The sequence below is a fragment of the Tetrao urogallus genome (genome assembly GCF_951394365.1).
Source record: "Tetrao urogallus genome assembly, chromosome: 8".
NCBI lineage: Eukaryota > Metazoa > Chordata > Aves > Galliformes > Phasianidae > Tetrao > Tetrao urogallus.
The window spans coordinates 15,441,834-15,464,665 of NC_136821.1; the positions used below are offsets into that span (position 1 = coordinate 15,441,834).

The window sequence follows — 22,832 nt, forward strand, 5'->3', positions numbered from 1 at the left end:
GATTAAAGGGGGTTGGACCCAAATGAGTTCACATGGAGGACTCTGACTTGAAAATACAGGCATTATCACTTAATCGTTAAATTTTAAGTAGCATCTTCAATACAAAAGACCAAAAATCCATCAAAATGAAGCAGCAGTCCCATGTTCCATACTGATTTAGATCAAAGGAGTTTGCTTCACATCTTTGCTTCAATACAAAATTTAGTGACTAAATGGAAACTTAAGAGGAAAAAACAAGGAAAAGAGGGAAAAAAAGAGGAAAAAAGAATTTTTCCATTCTATCAAAAAAAAAAAGAATCAGACTCAAAAAACTTCCTTACTCCACCTATCTACCCAAGAGTATCTTAACAATTTGGACCTGCAATCTACCAAAACCTACAAACTTTTTGCATCTTATCAATTCTACCCAGTTCAGTTGTCCAGAACACTAAGCTTGTGTCATTACGGCAATCTCAGCACAAGCGTTAGATGAGAAGGAGTTGGTCAGTGACAGATAGAGCTGACCCATCTCCCGAGGCAGCCAGTTTTCCAAAATATTTCATAGTATTTGTAAAACCTTACAATTCAGAGCAAGTCTCCTACACTTCAAAGAGAATCAAGAAATATTTAACTGCATAAGCAATTAATGAAATGAGTGGAAAGGCCTTTATAATTTCTCATGAAACAAAGTAACATGCAATTCACTTGGGAAGAAACAGAAGGGGACAGATGACTGTGTATTTTTATAATGTCATAGCTCTGAATATTTGGAAGATGTTCAAAAAGAATTGATCCTCATTTGCATAGTAAAGAGTATGTTCCTGCTGTGTCCATGGTATGACGATAAATAGCTTTCAGTGCAATCGTGGCTAATGGCCTTTTCTCTCATACTCTCTCTGTACTCTGTACTCTGTACTCTCTCATACATACCTCTGTACTGCAGCACGAAAGCCCTGTAAGCTGTGATTGTCACCTGGAAAAAGGAACAGGGATGAATACATTCCCTCTAAGTATTTGAGATCTTCAAAATACAGCAAATAAACCTTTGGCAACAAATAAAAAACCCTTAATAACAAAGTTCAGACAAAGCCTACTACCATTCTGCAACAGAGCAAAACCAAGCATCAAGCATGGAGTGTTGAATATGAAATATCTGAGAAACAAAACACAGGTAATCTACAAACACTCATTTTCAGATCTACAAACAGCAACATGAAGAAGGAAACAGACAATGCTCCGTCAGTTCCTCAGGATACCACACCAAGCTGATGCTCAAACGCCTGGCAGGGAAAGTCTTTTCTCTCCACCAAGCAGCCCCTCCATTGCACAGCTATGTTATTCAGGGGAGGCTCCTGCTCTAGGGTACTGCACAGCTACAGGTCGAAAGAAGATTGGAAAAAAAAGAACAAGCCAGAGAGCACAGAATTTATCTGGCACACTGCAATTGCGTAGCTGAAAAGCTCAGTATTTGTTTGACAGCAGAAAGCTAAGTCCAAGCTATGGAGTGCTAAGTGGTTTTAAATCCTAATGCTGGCAATAGGAGCTGTGGGCTCCTGCAGGTGCCTGGTGCTTTCTAGGATTTTGTCTTTGTGAGCACACTGCAGATAAACAGAAATTAAGCTCACCGTTGTCTTGGAGGCATATGTGAGCTTTCTGTTCTCTGTGAGGTTCATTAATACAAAATGAAAGAAGCGAGAAACACCAATTCTTCGGAAATTTCATATACAAGCTAAATAAATAAACAAATAATAAATAAATTGAACCATGTACTGAAGTGCAACTTTCTGCTGGTTTCCAGACTCCAAAAGTTCTTAAGTTCCCATATCAGCATCATCCTCAAAGCCAGAAGTGTCTTGGCTCTTCTAAGGCTTAGGTCATTTTATTTCTGACATCTAGGGCTTGCAAATAAAATATTTCAGATTTCTTCAGTATTCATTTCTTTGTATGAAGCAAGGCTTTATATCTTCTGTGACCAGAACACTTATTTCACTACTGCATTCACTCAGGCACTACAGAAAAAAAATCCTTATTAACACTCCAGAACAACTTGTTTATGTTCCGATGGACTTCCCAAATCTTGTTAGTGACTGCATCTGAAACAAAAAGTCACCTTGAGAACCATCTTCTCCTATCCAGAAACAGTGACCCACTAGTTTGTCTTTTAAAGATAGTATGTGCAACTGCATAGCTGCACAGAACACAGAGAAAAACAAACACAGAATTTTGCATTTTTTTTCCATGACAATAGTAGAAATTACAAATCACTATTTAAATTACTCAAGTAACGTAATTATTATCTTAAAAACCAAATCATTAAGTGAAATAAGGCACAATTTTTATCTTGGGGGTTTTATCTCAGGGCAGCAAAGCAACAGATTTCAAATTTCACCTCTTCTGAAAAAAAAAAAAAAAAAAAAAAAAAGATTTAAAGTGAGCGAGAGAAGAAATGGAAATTGAAGGCTATTACAGCAGTATGAATTCGAGCACAGTTCTCCTGAAATTGGTTCTGTTAATGATTAACTTGGCCCACATAGGTTATTTCAAGTGGAATATTTGTACTAGGAGCAGTGTCAAAACAAACCCAAAATCAAAGTCTTCTCTTTGTGTGTTCACATTGGTGCTTCTTCCTCCATTTCCATGCACCATAACATTATCAACATCCAAATTAAAAATTTGACTCTTTTCTGCACATCTCCCTGCAAAGATTACATACCTAACTGATGAAATGTTAATTCTTCTCCCAACAGCCCTATAAAAATTTTGTTTTCCAGTTTGTTTTGGGGAAGGCACTATTCAAACTGAATTGAGGCAGTAGACATTTGTTGGATGTAAAAACAAGGACAGAGTTTTGGAAGTTGTGGGAAAACAATTGAGGATCTGGGTCTGATGTTTTGGCATGTTTGTTCATCTTCATTGGTTTGTTTGTTTTCAGAGTAAACACCGATTTCCTCAGTTAAAAGTTTTGTTAGATGTAGCAGATCTGAACTGACTTGTTTACCTACACTCACTACTGATTCCATTCCATAGGTAAAATACAGATGTTTATTATCTGCATGTCATGCAATCTAAGAGTGTTACTTTTTTGAACCGTAAATGCAGCTCGGCACCAGTGTGACGGGAAAATCAGTTGAAAGGTTACAAAAAAAAAAAAAAAAAAAAAAAAAAAGGCTGGTCTTAAAACGTGTCAGCCTCAGCCGGCTCATTTCTTCCTTTCAAGGAGTTAGCATTACATAATTCAGAGCTCAGCAGAAGGAACCTTCAGCAAGCAGCCAGACTTCACAAGATTTCTAAGTTATATGAAACTGCATGAGATATGAGACATCAGGAATGAGAACCAGTTTGCAAATACAGACTGTGCTTTCAGCTCGATGCTACTACAAGGGAAAGGAAAGCTTCATGTCAGCATGCTGGAGCAGAACAAACCCAGGCTCTAGGCTGAGAGAGATTCCCACCTCAGTCATTAGTGAGAGACAGTGTTTGCCATCCACCTGATGGGACCCACTAAGGAACACACTAGTGCTTGTTAACACTTCCAGTCGTCCACTGAAATTAAGCACTCCAGCTCAGAAACATTCTTGAATTACTGGTTATTCTGATGAACAACTGCGGTGCTATCACCATTTGAGACTGGCCCCAACCACAGTGGAGGGGGAACTGGGACTGGGACCCTGATCAAAGGCATTCCAGCAGCTGCCACAGTTTTTTTTCCTGCAGCTCTGTGATAGTGAACAAGGGTCGCATCTCTGTAGAACAAATACCTGCAGACTTGCAAATGCTTACACATTTTACAGGCCCTACGCTACCAAATCAGCTTTTTGTTTCCCAGCTAGAGATCTTCCACGGTGGTAACTTCTGCAGATCTGTTTTCCTAGCGCTCCTTTTACAAGCAGCTGTGACTGAAGCATTCCTTCCCCTCCCCTCGCCCCCACTTCCTAGAGGAAATTCCATGGGATCACCTCCTCTCCAGCCCCACGCTGCAACCAAGCTCTCAGCTCCAGGGGGAGACGGGCTTGTGCAATCGCTGGGTCCCTGCCTGTGTAGCTCGAGGGCGGCTCTGTGCACTCGGAGCCACTCCTTGCATTTAGGAGGTGCAAAGGGGAACAGCTGCCTGCTGCTAAGCTACTGCCACTGCATGCAATGCTGCGTTAGAAAAAATTCAATCACTGCTTAAACTTCATGTTTGATCATAAAAAGTAAAGAGAAAATTAAAGCTATCACATTTCTTTGGAATTGAAGAGATCTCAAGAGATTTTCTGCATCCAGAGGGTAGGACTTCAAAAGATAACTTGTTTTTTTTTCCTCAATCTCTCTCAAATTAGATTACTTGTGATGATAATCTAGAATAAGGTATTACTGTTCTTAAAAAAAAAAAAAAAGAAAGAAAAAAAAAAAAAAAGCCCACCCTGGAACTCTTTAGAGAGGATTTCAGCATGGGTTTCATTTCATCATGAAAACAAAGCTGGCTGATTTTTATTTCCGCCTCATTAAAGGGCAAATTCAAGGAAAGACAGAAAGACAGAAAGATTCTTTGCATCAAGTTGCTTTGTAATACTGTGACTGCTGAAGGCAATTACTGAAAAATAGACAAAATCACAGTTCCCATCCACCATCACCTTTGCAGTCAGGCACAGCTCCCATGGCACAACACACCAATATCTCGCCCCTGGCTGCAGAAGTCAGGCCCTGACAGCACTGAGCTATGCAGCCTCTAGATCACAACCAGTGGGTGAAGGAGGCAAAACCAATGTTATTTCATCTCTGCAACAGGAAAAGGATACTCCCTTTTGACACCAACCTATTAAAAGCTCATCAGCTGAGTATCTGCACACACGTGGCAGATGGCAGCGTAACAGAGGTCCTGCCCTGCTGAGGGCTGGGCAACGAATCTCTGCCATCCCCCACAATAGGATTGCTCCAAAGAGCAAATTAGTTGAAAAACTACAATTCAAGGAATCCTGCTGCAGACTGCACATACTCAGCACAGCCCAAATCATGTCACAGTCCTTGAAGAAGGAATAAAGCAAATGACGATGCTTTTAGCGCACAGCTCAGAGCCAAACATTTACAGATCACGTGCTGCTGAGTTGCTAAAGAATTCACCCCCTCCTACAACCAAAAGATATTCTGTAAACTAGGTGTTATTTATTCAGAGATGCTTGCAATAATCCTACTTAAAACATTAAAGCATCCATAAGGCTGTAAATGAACTCATTTGCAGGGGACTTCTTTTCACTCAAAAAAAAAAAAAAAAAAAAAAAAAGAAAGGACAGGCTCCTCCTCCAGTATAAGTGGTGCTAAAACTGATCTCTGAAGGAGCTGTATCAGGGAAAGATGTATCACAATTATATGACATGAAATATTGTTTCACATAACTATTAATGCAATAATTCACTGCATCTGACAGAAAACACATGAAAGAAAAATGCAAGGGAAAAAAAAAAAAGAAATAAAAGAGAAAGGAACTAAGAGAAAATACTTTAAGAAATAGAAATTGAGAGGTTGGGTTTGAAGTCAGCTTCCCCTGCTCTGCACCACCTCTAAAGGAGTCATCATCATGTGCTACAGACCTCTCAGACTGTGAATGGAGCAGCAGCCATCTGCCAAGACCTCTCCCTTAAAGGAGTTAAGCACACAAGATGGTTGGATTGCTTCCTAAAGCCCAGACCTGTCTCATTTCTAATGAGATACCCTGAATAAAATTAGTAGATTTCTTGCTCTTAACTGACTGCAGTGATGACAGCTCCCAGCTACAGTAGATGTTGTGCTCCAGTTCACAACTTCTCAGCACTGAACATTTTTGAAGGAAATGGGAAATGGCAGCACAGGGAGAGGTCACCATTACATGAGAAGCATGGAATGTGAAAATGTTAATACACTAATGGCTGTCACATGACTTGACAAAAAATATTTTATTAAGAAAAAGGAATTGAAGCAGTTCTTAGATGCTCTTGCCCCCATACAGGGAGACATTGGAGTATGCATATTTTAAAAAAAGTTCCTATGCTGTGGAAACACTACTGGATAGCACACGCAACCCAAACGCTTCAAAAGAGCCATCAGCCTGCCATTTGTTTTATTTGTGCCTGGGTTCATTATGTTGAATGTTTAGGAAAGAGTCCTTAAATACTCTCTCAGCTAGATGTATCATTTCCCAAAGCACACAGAGCAAAGGCAGCCACCACAAGGATCTGGTTTTACATTCTGACTGCCTAGGCACAGACCAATGGTCTGTCGTGGTAATTGTATCACTAACTTTGTTACCTTAAAGCAGCTGCTATCCTTACTGTAATCCTATTAAACATCTACATTATAATCATCCAGCAATAATTTAAGGGAGAAGGCCTAAGTGAAACTGTCCAGAGCAAAAAACAATTTCAAAACTATATATAGATGACAAACAGCCCAATAGAAGCAACAGAGAACAAACAAACTGCCTGGAAGGGAGCAGCCCAGAGGCTGGGCCAGCTCAATGATTTACACTGAACTGAACAGGTGGAACCTGGGCTGAAACTCAGAGCTTGAAATCTCACCCTGGGACTGGGGGTTGTCAGAAGGAGGAAGGCATGCTGCATCATCTGATGTAACCATACGAATGGCACAAAAGGAGGTCTCTGAAGACACGAAGCACTACAGAGATGTCATGCTGCAGGCTAATACATAAATCATAAGGAAGAAAGTGGAAAGCCCCCATGGCTTTGGAACCACGCAGCTTGGGCATAGAGGTCATACGCAGCAAAGCACAGTGCTTGGAGTCTGGAAAGCACCTAGAAAACACGCCAGAGCCAGATACAGGTTCCTGAGTAGGTCTCCTAAGACCCAGTCACTGAAGTCCCTAATCACATAAGCAGTTCTCAATGACTTCAGTGAAGTTAACTAAATGATTTTTTTATAGAGATACAGATATTAAATAAGCTACAAGAAGTGAATGAGTAGTCAATGAGTATGAATATACAAGTAAAGCCTAAATAATGAATTTATAATAAAAAAAAATTCAGACAGCAGCTGGCCAAGGTGCATCACGCAGGCACTGTCCACCGCCCCACAGCAAGGGAGCACTGCTCCAGCAGCCCTGTGAAAGCAACGGGGCAAGGCAGGACTCACTCAGCACAGACTCTGTCATTTGGGAAAAGAAACTGCACTGCAGAGTTGGGTGGGAGGGAGAGGGGAGCAGAGCAAGCAGCTGCCGAAACTGCTCTGCACCCACGGTCACTGCTAAGGTTGGGCAGCTTCCTGTAGGCTTCCCCCGCAGGCTGCTACTCCCATCTCTCCTTCCTCTGCTCTCGTCCTATTTAGCCAATCTTTCCCATGCAGCCTCCCACAGAGGAGATGCATCTGTGGGCCGCTGAGCTGCTTGCTTGCTTTGCCTGTCCTCACGTTGCCAATGGTGAGCACCCACAGATGGGGTGACTCAGGCATTGTCCCCTTACAGTCAGGGCTGTTGTGACATTCCTGCTGCAAACACAACACCTATCTCATTCTGCTCCTGGCATGACTGCTATGAAGAAATTTGTTTTCTCCATGCAGAACAGGAGCAGCAGGCTTGAGGCCGAATGCACTATTCAGAAACATGGCAGCTTCATTGCCCACACAAAGCAGTAATGCTGCCTGGAGACAGCTGTGCTCCCAAGTAAGCCTTTGCTGCAACATCAGAGCATGCTCTTCAAGCCTTGGAAAAGAGGAGAAAGCTTCACCTTACTGCACCAAAAAGAACCACATGGGTGAAAGTGGCAAGCAGACCTACAGGTAGGCAGCTTTGTTAACTGCAACTGTTACTGTGCAATAAACACTGCACAGCTGTGCTGCAACAGGAAAGCAGGCCCAATGCTTCTCTAATTTGATAAGAGGTTTCTTTAGTGATTCACTAAAAATAATTACCCCAAATATAAATATGGCCAAAATTAGCACTACTAGCTAATTTTGCAGTGGGCGGGAACTACAGCAAACATACTGACTTAAGGAAATCGAAGTCTCTGTGTGGCCAGACTCACATACACAAAACTCTGCAGAGTTGTCTACATTGTATTCCAGGTGATTTTATTGAAACTCTGCAATAATCGTTGCTGAAAATAACTTTTCAGTTACACAAGTCCATGATGATGAGAGGGAAAATCTGTTCAGATCTGGCATTTGTAGTGACAATGACGTTCTTCAAACATTATTTCCTCAGCCCACAGGTGTTTTTCCATTTTGTTTGACAACAAGACAGAAAGCAAAGCCAGGGAATTTTTTCTGTACATCCAGTGACAGCTGTTGCAGCCAGCCAGCCAGCTCTCTGCTGTACACAAAGCAGCTCCAACCATTCCCCACAGTGAGCTCAGCACCAAGGTTATAATTTGTAAATAACAGAATCTATTTCCAACACCACAGAACATATCTGCAGCTCTCTTCAGTGATATGCATAGAAAAGATTATTTCATGAAGTTTTCAAAAATTGTAAGCATCTGAAGAAGAAAGGTTATTTCGGAGAGACTGCTGGATAGTACCAGGTGTGCTTTCAAGAATCGCTTTGCCCTCTGTACCCTGTAGGCTTAGCTTTGTAGGAAGGAACGATTTTGCATCTGAAACTTTCCAGTCTAAAAAAGCAGTGATTTTTTTCTGTGAAGAGAGAGTGCAGTCACTTCTACCTTACTGAAACATCCATCCAGTTGATAAGGGGCTCTACTGGCAGAGGAGTACCAGGTTCCTAATAGATTACCCAGATTTTTGAGAGATGTTCCAAGCCTAAATTGTCTGGATATCTCACTTGGTTCCTCAGCAGAAATGGAGAATGTTGCTTCTTTTCCTCCCAAGTCAGATGTTTATCTGAAAAGCATCTCAGAGGAAGAAAAACCTTCAGAGTGCTTAGATTCACTTCAGAATTCATTTTGTAACAGTGATATCTCCTAGAGGCCTTCAGAGAAAGATTCAGGAGTAACCATCACACAATAATAGTTACTGAACATCTCCAGTGCAAAATAACCTCCTAACTCTGCCCTAATCTGAGTGCACAAACCAAAGCTTTTTCATCATTTCAAAAGATGAAAATTGGGAGGGAAAAGTTCACTTCTGTTTAAAAAAAAAACCCTAAAATTCAAGTGACAAGAGACCATCATCAAATGGGAATCTGTGAAAACGTATGCTTTATCAACAAATCCTTTCAAAGTCAGATAAATTATGAATAATATGGATTGCATATGCTGTCCACAAAATGACCAAATGGAAATTTTTTTTAAGACACAATAGCAAGTGGCCTTTATTATAATACTAGGATCATTGATGTAATCACTACCCTGAAAGTCCAAGTTTCATTTGAAAAAAGAAAAACATAAATTATTCTCTATAAACTACACGAGAGATTTTTCGCAATGTTAAAGATCAAATGCATCTCGTGTAAGCTGGGATCCAAGACTTGCAGATTTCCCTGGCTATTTTGCTAACTAGTGTTGTGATCTTAGGCATGTGCCTTTACATACCATAGTTCCTTATCTGCTACAAGAAAACAGTATTACTCAGAGTTTCAGACAGTGCTGTTATATACAAATCCCAATGATTCTTCATTCATTCAGAACGGACCTGGATGTTTACTTAAAGGAAGCACTGCACAAATATGATCCAGATAATTTCAAAATGATTCAGAAAGTGCACTACACACTTCAGAATTGCTAAGTGCTCTAAAATGTCAGTAAAACATTTAAGATGATTTTAAACAGTATATACACAGCACAACTGAGCACAGTCTCTAGAGATCTGGCCCACATTTAAAAGTAACTCAAAGGCAGGTGCTGCCATAAAGATGAAGAAACAAACCCAAAATTTCACACAAGCAAAATGTTAACAACATTGCCTAAAAACCTCCTGCTAAGCCAAGTCTCCCTGGATCTCCAAGCACCAGAAAGTATTCTCGTCCAGATCCACTTTTTAAAACCATAAATGTACTTGTACAGTAATGTACAGCCAATGTAAATTAGTCTGAAACTAGTATAAAACTTTCAAACACACATTATAATTTACAGTGATACAAACAGTTGCTTGAGGAGTCTATAACAACAGATTATGTTAGCAGCGAACAGAGGAGAATTTCTATTGCAAGTTCTTAATAACAGGTTTCATGCTCAGGTGTTAATTTTCTTTTATCCATCATATCAACAGCATCAGGAAACAGTTTGGGTGACCATAACTTTTGCTCAAGCAATAGACTGCTTCTGTTCACCACCACACTTAAACATCCTTTGCTTCTCCAAACTGCCACAACCACTTTTTTCCTGTTAATTTCCATGGAAGCTGAAACTTGCCATTATACTAAAGGATGTGGAGTTTTATTAACAAAAATAATAATAAATCAGTTTTTCTCCCCTTATAATCCAAACACTCATTCAGCATACCTACTACAAGCTTATAAAGTATAATTTTGTAATCTGTATTTAAGCATAGTACTTACGGTTGGCATAATTTTACCAGGTCCTGATCAGTGGTGTTTGGAGGCAGTGCTCTGATGTAAAGGTTTGTTTTACTTAATTGATCCCATCCTGAGTTGCTGCTGCTACTACTGTTGTTATTACTGCTGGTGGTGCTGGGACTAGGAGGAGCCATTGGGTGGGCTGGTACAATGGACTGCTGCAAAGGAAAAAGGGCGTTAGAGTGAACTGCAGAGAGCAATCTCAGCATGCACATTATCTCAGTCTACAGCAGCCTGGTTGCCATTCGGAGCACTGCGCTACAGCTGCAGTAGTCACTCCTGGATTCTAAACCCACTTTCCACTGGGTTTGGGACAGGATCTGTGGGCACGCCTGACATACCCAGCTCTCAGCTGAAGCACGCTCAGTGTACGACAGATTTAAGTTATATATAAACTCTGCTGAATGCTGCTCATAGGATTTTATCTTTGTTGTGGCATCTGATGTGAAAAACAAAAAGAGGCTGTTCTAACAGGTACATACTACGTTTATTTCCTTCAGACCGTTCCACATCGTAAAGGGTTATTGTGGTAGATGTGAAGATTATGGTATTTCCTTCATCTATTCAGAAATATAAAAACAGTAAGAAGCCTCTTACATTCCTCTGCTGCCTTTTAGTACTTCACGTGACACAATCTTATTTATTTTTAAGATAGAGAGAGAACACAGACAGCTTAAGGTATAGAGTTCAGTTGCGCGCCTCTGTGGAATTACTGCTGTTGATCTCAGTATTTGTGAGTTATTTCAATAATCTCAAGTAGACCATATAATTCCAAACAATCAAAGTTTGAGAAGGAGATAAGCACATAAACACTTCACATAGTTCTCAGAATATCTAATGTAGTTGTTCTTAAAATCAGATCCCAGCAGAACTAGAAAATGCCCACATGGAAATCTGCAGTAGAGCAGTCTTCATCCTTTTCTTAAGCAACAGTATGGAGGTCACAGTACAAAAAGTACTAAAACCAGGTATACGGGGTTGTAAGAGAGAAATAGTGGAACATTATAGCTCAGGCTGCAGGTAAGTCCATACACAAGATCCTCACTGACAAAAAGGTCCTCTGCATGCAGCCCCCTTCCTGCAAAAGTCTGATCCTCCACAGCGCAGAAAGCTCAGAGCAAAGAACATCCTTACAAGCTGCAGAGGTAATGTGGAAAAAAGAAAAGAAGAAAAAAGAATAATACAAATTGAAACACTGATGTGCAAGTGTAGACTCCTTTGCTCTTGCTCCTGTGCCACCCTCCTCTGTGGAGTCACACAAGCACTTGTGTGGCCATACCCTGAACTGAAGAATTAACACCCTGCTCTGGTTGACCGCAGCAGGTAGGCACAGCTTAGGCTGCCCCAGCCAGGGAGCCATGTGTGCACACAGCAGGGGCTACAGCTCGCCTTGGTTCCAAAGGGCTCAGGGAACTACAGCCTCAGCCAGGAAAGTGAAACCATTTGGGAGATAACCTTGGGAAATCAGAATGAAATTGGGAGTGGAAGCAAAGCAGAGAAGCCTTTGATCAGATACTTGAGGTTGATTACATGTTTCTTATTCATGTTTCCCTGGGAAGGTTTTGAAATCTTCTAATTCAGTGCAATGCAAAGCTTATTATGCAGCAATAATAGTCTAGAACAGCAAACTGCAACACACACTCAATGCAAAATCAACAATCAACATTGATATGGAGAAATGATGTTGTTGCCTAATGGAAGTGAGCTAAAAATGAAAGAAAAAAATGAAGAAAAAGAATGAAGTACATTCGCAGTCATTTAAAATCCCAAAACTGATTATCAGTATTCCATTGCCACTGAGCCGTTTTGCGTGGTTCGTGCTTTCGTTGTTGCTTTGTGGTGTGCGTGATTTTATTTATTTATTTATTTTAAATCAATGGTTTTAGAAACAACAACTCTCTTTCAAAAGATTTACACTGCAAGCTGAAAAGCTGATATGGAATTTCTTCCAGGCTTGATTTAAAATGGGAACAAGATAAAACCCTCCCCTCCAAGTTTGTAATGGAAACATCGAGGGATACTAACTACAGTGGCACGAGTCAGGCAATCAGAGTGCTCTGCTTCCCGTAACACCAGGCAATTACTGGCTGTGTTGAAGCAATGCAGAATGACAGAGCAGAGACGTGGCACAGTGCCGCTGCTCTCACAGCCACTCACACAGGTTCCCAGCGCCACGGCTCTGCCATGCGCCCTGCCCCGCACGCACACCTACACAGCTCCTAGAGAAGCGAGCACACACGCATCAGTCACAGTGCCGACTGGCAATCACTACCAGAGCCTCCATTCTGTTCTGCAGCACCTTCAGTTCGGTTTTCAATTCTTGCAATGTTTTGCCCTTTAAGGCTTTGGTTTGTTCCGCTGTGGAACTGCAGTTCTGTACAGTGCTATCCCCAGCTTGGCAAAAGCAAGAGAGGAAAGCAAGCGTGCATGTATACAGACAGCAGCAATCCTAAATCTCTCTTCCTGCAATATATAAACACTGTGTTCTGAAAAATTTAAACTTCTGTTTAAGCATGAAGATGCTCTATGCTAGTGGTTACATCCAAACACCACGGGAATGTAAATATGATTACAGTCGTCTTCCAAAGTTTACAGACAGGTTTCCACTGCTTCCACACAAACCCATACCTCCAGCAGCCCTAAAAGGCTTCACAAAACACAGATGCTTGACACACTTCTGCAGCTTGCAGAACCCTGCAGCCCAGCAAGCACAGACTGCTACCAAAGGGCCAGCAACTCCTGAAAGCCACACAGTTCATACATGCTTTTTACGCTGAAGCTTCATCTTAAAATCCAAACCACTATTTCTGCTCAGTTCCTGAAGAGACACCCTGACAGCCAGAGGCCCTTCTCAGTTTGGGGCAGTTTGTGTCTCCCCGCCCAGCTTCAGTGAGGCAGCTCTGCAGGCACAGTTGCATCACCTCCCAATGGCACAAGCTGAGCCAATAGAGCTCACCTCCTCCACCACAGCTGCATCCCCACCTGGGCTGGTGCCAGCACAGCGATGTCAGTGAGGATGCATGACTTTTTTCCACACCCCTGGCTAATACAGCACTCACTGGCAAGATGACTGTGTAGACCTGGCCAAGGTTTGGGGTTGTTTGTTTGGAAATAGCTTTCATGAACATTGACTGAAAGCTTTGCAAAACTGACTGTGGGTTTTGTATAGTTTGTTGTACAAACTGTAGTCTGCTGCTAGCTTGTAACTAAAGCGGCTCTTAAGATTTTATCACATGGGCTTCACTACACCTTGCAGTAATGTAACATAAGCAAAAATGTTGTTTTTAATTGCATCTTAAAACACTGGACGGGAACAGAGGAGGAAGAAGAGTATCAGTCCCTTTTCCTAGTGATAACATTCCTGCTGGTAACAAACAAACTCGCCATGCTGGTTTCCCATTTCTTCCTCAGGTTCATTCCCAAGGACAGCATCCTTCCTATCACCTCCCCCAACACTAAATGAGAAGCCCAGCACATTGCAGTGTGAGCACCCCCAGCCCCAGCCAGCGGTGCCACTACCCTGAGGCCCCAGCCACCCCAGCCTCACTGCAGAAGCTGTACCCCACGGGTACGGGTGGGAAGGGAAAGGAAGGGAAATGCTCACTCCCTGTGGAGGGCCCCGCATGAAGGGCAGCCCCCTGCTTCTCTGTGCAGAGAAGCGAAATGGGAACAATCAGAAGCTGGAAAACCAGCTGTAGAATATAGTCATCTTTATATGAGCCACTCTTGTCTCTTATAAACCGTTCCGTGCTTGAGGACTGGAAATGAGTCAGAGCAGGATTTTGTCCGCCAAGGAGAAGAATCTTCTTTTTGTCAACAGGAAAAACACACACAAAAAACCCACCCAACCCAAACAAAGAGGAACAACCCTGAGAAATTCCTTGGACCTACGAGCTGAGCGATGCTGATCCTTGTGGCTTTTAGACTGCAAAAGTTGAAGGGAACCCAAACAAGCAGAAGATACGGACCCAGATAACCACTGTCCCACAACAGAGCACAGTTATTATGGTAGCAACCTATTTAATTCTGTATCTTGGTGTTATAAAAGCACATTTATAGAGTTATATAACATGCTAGCATTTAATTAGAAGTTCCTTTGCACAGTGAAAATTCCTGATGGGAAAAATACCATGACTTACCATCAGAGCTAGTTCTCACACATCTACTCTAACTCAAACCATAAATTACAGTTTGCATTAACCACCCGATTTAGCCTGAACTTCGACTTGGATCACCTCGTAGTTTCAAAACCTCGCCGCTGGTGTTTGCCCAGCATTGTTCAGGTGACTGCACCTCAAGTACCTGCTCACCCACCCCAAGTACCTGCTTTCCCTGCCCTGCTATGCTTAGCCTCTCTCATTTCACTAATCAGTATTTCGAAACAGTATCTTCAGTAACTGGCGTTGATTTAAAATCACTTTAAATTTTTGTGGACGTGTACAACGGTCATATAAATTACTAAAGGACATAAATATGGAAAAATTATGGCTAAAAATTAAGCTAGGAGGTCAATGTATTTGTTTATGAACTTCACATGTAAAAGGAAAGCCTGTGCTCAGGAAGATAGAAGATAGCATCTAGTGGAGAAAAAGACTGTCGCACTTAAGCATCTTAGGAAATAGGAGGTTGTCTGGAGCGAAACGATGTTCTGAACTGCAGGAACAAATCCAAATGTTCAAGAGGAACAACTGCTCTGTGGCAAAAACAGTTGCTTTATCAATTTCCTTTGGACCAGGAATCATTAAACCTTGATCACTCAGCCTCAGCCTGAAAACTGACAGCTGAAGCAGGGATGCCATTTTGAATGTCCCACACTACTCCATCTCACGTTTTCCATCACTGTGTCTGAAATGCTACTGCAAGCAAAATTCCTGGAGGCCTTTCCAAGTCCTATTCTCAATGGACACGAGTCAACCAGTAGGAATAAAACGATCCGCTGCTGCTGTCTGCATTCACATCTCCTCCCTCAGGGTAGGTTCTCTGACTGTTGTTCTTCAGTCTGTCAGTACTTGTCACAAAGATGCAGCAAGTCAGCTGCTTTCTAAGCATTTTCAGGATTAAGCTAATAAAAAAATGCAGAGAGAATCTCAGGAGCTTTGTCCTCCAAATTCCCATTGAGAACTTTTTTGGGAGAAAAAAACATTGGACTTGCCCCCTCTTCTTCCTTTCTGCCTGAAGTTCGTTTGCTTGGAGTGAACACAATCTCAGTGATGCTGTAAGAGCCAACAGCATAGTTCCAGCAAGGGCTGCTTTACTGCATGAAGCTGAGACCATGGATGCTGTGTCTCATACTTGCACAGAGCTAATCGCACACCCCAGATCCAAACCATCTCCGTTTACATAGTGAAGATGGCTGCTGGTGCTGCAGCAATAAGGAACAAGTAGGGGTTGGGGAGAGGCAGGACTCCGTGGGTGGAGGCTGGCATCAAGCAGAGATTCTCCCTATGATGAAACTTCACAGACAGCCCAGAAACACCTGGAGACCCAGCCCTGGGTTTCTCAAAAATAAATAAATAACTCTCTCTAAACCTTCCACGTTTTGGTGTGAAAGAACTGTGCCCAAAGTATTATAGCTGGCACTCCAATAAAAACAGACAGCAAGAAAAAGGCTGAGAATCAAGCACTTAAAAATCAAGCTAAAGCCAAGTCCTGCAGAAATTGTTTCTCTAAGTACAGACTTTTTAGTCTTTAGTCTTTTTCTTTAGTCTTTTTTTTAGTCTTTTTTTTTTTTTTTTTTTTTTTAAGTATTTTCCATACCAGAAGAAAATATAAGGAAACAAAAGACAAAGATATCTTCAAAAGTAAATTCAGTTTGAAGAAGGAGTCATTCTCATCTTGACTTTTGTTTTAATTAACATTTTCATTCTTCTCTGGTCATTACGTTTAACTAATCTGAGCTATCTTGCCCTTCAGAACCAGAAAACTTTCTGTCAAAACCAAGGGAAGCAGTCAATGCACTTTATTTCCTAAGTAAATTGGGAGGCTTTTTCTTGAAATACAGAATTGCGGGAGTGAATAGGTGCTTTTCTTCATCTCTGTAAAAAGATGTTTATGGAGAGTGGTTCTATTAACAACGAAATGAGACAGCTTGGTACAAACCCTTAGTCACAGCTCAGAGGCTCCTAACAATTTCAGCCCTGGGCTTTCTGCTGCTAACCCAAACCCTCTCCCCACTGACAGCTATTTTGCTTCCTTTTACTCAGGACAGTTTGAGGACAAACCACCAGTCACACTAACAGAGCAGGACTAAATTTCTCACCAGAAAGCAGCGATTACCAACAATGGAAGGTGTCACTCCAACTTGTTACAAAATGCTATGTTCTCATCATTTTAGAGAGCTGGAACTAATACTATTTAAATTACATTCACTGAAGTTCGATAGAATGGCAATCTCCTGCCAGTAAGAAAACAAGTAAAGCTCCAAAGCCACGTATTTCTTTTTTTATGAAGAACTTGAAAAAGTGGGGGCATAATCATGGCAACACTGAAGTATGTGACAAAACCCACACTAATTTCATCCACTACGTTCTTTTCCTACAAGAATGATTTTATTTTTTTTTTTAATTATTGTTATGTTTAATAAAAAAGGAGCTCTAACTTGGGGAAGGCAGGAGAGGCTGCAACAACATTGCAGAGGAGGCAGGAAGAGCTCCTCCTGGCTCACGTAGCTCTTCTCAGGGATAATGAGAAAACTTCAAAGCTCCCAGGAGCTCAGCTCCTCTATCAAGCTCATCCCATCCGGGATTTTTAAGTGCTCCACTGACTGACTCCCCTCATCCAGAGGAGAATAAAAGACAATGGATCCAGGAAACCAGCATGCTGTTGCACAGAAGCTATCACAAAGGAGCAAGAAGGCAGTGCTGAACTGGCTAAGCCCCCATTCCTCTGCAGAAGCTGTTAGTACTCTTCCCTCTTCTGCTTGCTCATCACAAATCATAGTATCCTTGTCCCTCTACTTTATACTTGGATTCCCTGAAACAATGTGTTGGTACCATACATATACATACCCCATAGCTCCCACCATAGTGGGAGCTATTGGGAATAGGTGAACGGTTGGACTGGGTGATCTTTTAGGTCTTTTCCAACCTTAGTGATTCTATGATTCTATGATTCTACCATGCCCTAGCTGTGACAACACCGTAGACATATTCAAAGTAAAATATTTGAGTTTTAGTTTCTGCAACCTGAACAGGCTGGAACAAGTCAATGGTTAATCTCAGTTCAAACAACAGGAGAAAGTCAAGATGCTGAAGTACTCAAAGAAAGAGAGGTTGGTACTGAGATCTACTGGACAGAAAAACACATACATGTTTTTGTGGTTAGCCCTTCATTAAGCAATAGACATAAAAGAATTCCCTGCCAACTTCCTTCTTGACTCCAGTAAATACAGAGACCTGCTTCCTTCGGTGCAACCAGCCAAGGCTTTTTACTCAGGATCGAGACAGAAAACAGTACTGAATCTCTAGACTATGTTGAAGCTTCTGTTCTAGGCTGAGGATTCAATCCACAATTAGAAGGAAACACATCCCTTTATAGAGGAGCTTAACTCACATTCATGCAAGGCTCTGAAAGTCCAGCATGTGGCACTGAATACAAATATCAAAAATAATAACTCCCTTGCATTATACACCTACTGGTACACCTTACAAGCAGAGTATAAAATCCTACAAGATATGCAATGAAATGCCAGAGGTAAGCACGTAGAGGGGTTCTCAAAGCATTGAGGGCAAAACCTAGATGGCTTAAGGCAAAAAAGTGCAGAAATAAGGCATTTGCACATTCCTCCAACAAGCAACTATTTTAAGAGGAGACAGTGTAAGAGGTTTAGACATCCCAACACTACATGCTCACAGCTGTCCCTTCTCACTGTGTGTATGACTTTTCTTAAACATTCATAGAACAGAAAACTTCTACTCAGTGCCACCATTTAAAAACTCTTCAGGCGTTGGCCCAAAGCAGATTAATATCAAGCAGAAAAAACAAGTTTTCAGGCAATTGTTCTGCTTCATGAAAGCAGTTGAATTCCCAGGATATGAAAAAAAAATAAAATAATGAGGCAAACTGCAGCTGACACATATAGAACTCCATAAATAGTTTCACTTCTCAGTCAGCCGTCTCATGCCTTGCAATTTTTATTTATTTTTTCTTTTTCTTTCTTTTTTTTTTTTTTTTAAGAGGAAGAGGAGGACCCAGGGAATTTCACAGCAGTCGGCTAAGCTTCAATTCCCGGAAATATTCTGGAACAGATTATTAAACAATCAGTTTACAAGAATCTGGATGGTAATAGAATGAGGAAAAAAAAAAGCAGACAGAAAAGATCTGTCAGAAACAGATCACATCATCAGAACAATCTAATTTTCTTTGCTGCCAGATAACCAGCTTAGTGGGTAAGGCAGAAGCAGTAAATATATATAGATCTTGACTGAGACCTCTGACACCGTCCCACATGATATTTTTCATCAGCAAGAACAGGAGATATTGCCTGGATCAGCAGTTCCTTCCTAATGCACTCTGCAGCAGAAAAGGCAGCACAGGCAGGGGAGCAGCATGAGCAATGCACTCATCAGCTGCTCAGCTCACACTGCCCAGGGAGGGGAAGAAGCAGAGCAAAAGGCACTGAGAGGCACTGCTGATCCCACCACTTGCTCTTTCTCCCAGCCCTTAAATGCATGGTACACGGTACATCCACACCTGTTTGTTTTTAACCACTTCTTAGTGAGCAAATCTGCCCTATACAGTACTGAAGATCAGAAGGTATACCAATTCCTCACAATAGAAAATATTGTTATGATAGTGGGTTATTTCCATCATTTTTTTTCCAAAAAAGAAAAATTAAAAACAGTCCAATATCTCCTATAATCAAAAATCCAAAAGAAAGATTAATGCAATCAATTCCCATTTGGTAAATTTAGAAATGGCTGCACTGAGAATTGAAAATAAATAGCATGCATTATCCCTTTACCTTACTTCATTTATAGCATAGCTCAGACTCCTGCACTAAGGCAGAACCTCAGCTCAGCTGTGACTTCATTCACCTTCTGTGCCATCCATCATCTAGTTGGAACTTTTGCCTCCACTGCCAACAAATGGGGCCACGGACAATATTCAACATAATCCAAAAGTGACTGCTGTCAAGTATCTATGTTCACGACAAGTTAAGACGCATATTTTTATGGGTGCAGGTAATTAAGTTCGTAGTTTCATAAACGGAAGCAGTAAATATGCAACACTCATGAAGCCACTCCCACTTCTCAGCAATTTGGGATGTCATCCGTCATCTCATCCCAGCAGCTGGCCAGCTAACTCTGTATCTCACAAAGTTGCTGCCCGCATTCCAAGTACCACATTAGAAAAAGAGCATGCTACAGACATGGAGATAACTTGGGCTTATCCAGAGAACCACTTGAATATCTGTAATACTGGCAGCACAGTAACAGCATGTCTGACCAACCTCTCCTTTAAGAGAATGCAGAAAAAAAATGTTCTCATAAAAATTCCACATGAGAAAAAAACAAACCCACAGCACTTTCCTGAAGTATTTTTTACTGTTCTTTTATATTACAAGTAATAAAGATTTCTATTAGGCTCTCATAGATATTGTCTCTTACTTACAAAGCATCACAGGCTTCACGAAGCACGCACGTAAACTTCACAGTTTTTGATTTCAGCCTTTCTTACATTTTTTCCCAAAGAAAAAAATAATTCTCTTCCCTCTCCTCCCTCCCCACCCCCAAAAAAAAAGCAATTTCAGCATTCTGCTCATCTGGACAGCCTACCCACCTCCCCTCCATAGACAGCAATTACGGGACAGAAACAGCACAGCACTGAAGATGCATGTCAAAAGAAGCATCTGCTTTTTTGGCAAACTCCACACTGTTGGTGGCACTTGAATTATTGCTACACTGTTTGTCACAGGGTTAGACCACAGATGGCTCTTTTGGCTGACATGGGATCCGCTATGTCATTTTCTGTTTATTGAAGTTAAGAAATAAATTGAAGAACTTGTGCCTGGCCACGTACAAGGGAGTCAGCTCGTATTCACATCCTTTTGTCTGCAAATGCGGGTCCCATATGGGCAGGGTACCATACCAGCACTGCAGCAGCATTGTTAGTCTGCACCCCTCTATGCTATTTCAAAGAACAAAACATATCTTCTTTTTGGCAAAGCCATCATTTTGCTGTGCCAGTACTTAATGTGCAGTAACCCCCCAGCCTATTCCTGCCTCTCCTGCTGTGTTCTTTGAAGAAGCGGATGGGAGCATACAGGCAGCTGGCTCCAGCCCTTTCTGTTACATTCCCTAAATCTTAATCTGCCTCTGGCAGCCAGCGCCCATCTCACCACAGCCAGTAGCATCTGCAGAAGGAAAGGGCATAAAAAGCCCTCCAGAATAAAAGCCAGTTTGGTAACACCTCATCGCCAAGACTGAATCCAGACAACCCCAGGAACACATCCTTTTCAGCTGCATAATTTATGCTTTACACTATGGACCAGTTTAAATATTTTATACTTCCTGCTCTGTTTGCAAATGTTTTTCTTTTTTGAAACTCCTAATGCATCGCATCTCCAGACTTAACTACTGCACAGGCATTGGCAAAGAATAAAGTAGCAGAGAAACACTGTACAAGTGCAACATGAGGGTTTCCATCAGCCTGGCACCGAGTGGTCCCACTCTGTTGCTCAGCAGCTTGTTAAGTGCCTGCAGTAACACCTATGTAAGTCAGAAGGGCAGCATCTCACACTGCAGGAATGAATGACTTCTGAAAGTGCTGGACACCAGGGATATGTAACTGAGCACCACTGCCCTCCTTCCCTGCTCCACTACAAGGTCCTTCGTAACATTTCTCTATGTTTCAAAGCTGACTGCTAGTTTTCCTCAGTACTCTCGTAAAGATACAGAAGTAATCTATTGTTTCCTTTTTCTCAAAAACAAACAAAAACACACAAAGGAAAGACATCTGATCACAACTTTGATTTCAGGAGAAAAGTTTGATTTCCTTTCTTTTTCCTGAAAACAGCTCCTATCTGCTGCAGTACTATCTCTCAGAGGATGCAAGCAGCCAATGACACAACTGCAGGGGAAGCTCAAGCATTTAGCTTTAACAATAACTGCAGCCCCTTTGGTAACAGCCCTACCCATAGTGTGTTATCTGTTCCCCAAATGGTTCAAAGCTGCCTGTCCATCTAGCCCAACAGGTACAGAGATCAGTAACAACTCTCTTACAGCAGGCTCCCCAGGAAGATAAAGCTATAAGGCAGTCCAGGCCTGCAGTACCATGACGGATGAACAAGAGCAAGATCAGTGGCAACTTTTCAAATGACTCCTTACGTAAGGAATTGCCAGTTAGCTGCATTTACACACATCAGCCTCGTTCCACTTCCACCTGTAGTTCTGCCTCCATTTGCACTCAAGACTTTTATAAATTCCAATACTGTATAAAATGGACAAAGCAGAGAGCAGAACATACTATGTTGGCAAACCTTCCAAAGCAAGGCTTCTCTACAGAGTACCATCGAGCAAATTCTGCTTGGTTTGCACACTGCAACTAACATGCCAGTTTTCTCTGGGTTTTAAAGAGGCTGTGTGTAGCACATACATGGCTGCAAATGAAATTCCTGAAGTTTTCTAAATGACTCCTGAGACTCTACGTAACATCTTAAAACTCGGAAGCTCAAATCTCACTAGAAAAGAACTGGAGTCAAACATTATTGTTTTTACAACATTTGCTCCCATTGCATCGTTTTTCATCGCACAACAGGTGCTGCAGACCCCATGCAAAGGGCAGTGTGGGTACCTGTCTGCATCAAACCAGCACAAGAGGGATGTGGAAATGGTGTTCACCCACAGCTTTTTGTGATGCAACTGGAGCTGCAGTGATGCAAGAGCTGAGGAAGAGCTGCATGTCATGGAGAACCACTTCTAACAACTGGGACCAGTGGCTATCTGTTGTCTTCTGATACTTCACAGAGATGACTTCTCTTACAGGTTTATAAGAAAGTCCACCACAATGGCTTGCTTACAGCTTTGTAACAGTGATCCATTTCTACAAGCCTGCAACACAACAGACACATACATTCACACACAGGACCTCCCTCTGCCCATCAGGAACAGAGAGATTCACACAACTTTCCCTACGTAGCATGTGGCCATTTACCTTTGCACAGGCACCACAGAACAAGTCTAAAATCAATTTAGCATGACTACATTTAACCCCTGGAAAAGACAGAAACAAAAAAAAGCTTCTCTGGTCAATGAGTTGTTCAGACAGATAACCAACAACTTTTATCCACAGCTTCTCCTACTATTGAAATGCTGCTTTGGAACAATTTTGGAGACATTGTAGACAACCTCAGACTGAGTTGTTCAGGAAACACTGGTTGCAAAACACAGTGCTTGAAAAGCAGCAAGAAACTTTGAAT

The 22,832-nt window shown here is 41.7% G+C and overlaps 1 protein-coding gene across 2 annotated transcripts in view; it reads right to left on the reverse strand.

The window, feature by feature from the left end:
* Positions 1–22,832, reverse strand: part of RBMS1 (RNA binding motif single stranded interacting protein 1) — a gene marked incomplete at both ends in the record, with an annotated part of 135,062 nt that overhangs the window by 46,967 nt on the left and 65,263 nt on the right. For both annotated transcript variants that reach the window (XM_079539260.1, XM_079539259.1), the window contains one exon: positions 10,397–10,572. In XM_079539260.1, the coding sequence (XP_079395386.1) occupies positions 10,397–10,572 (176 nt within the window). The remainder of the gene's footprint in view (positions 1–10,396; positions 10,573–22,832) is intronic.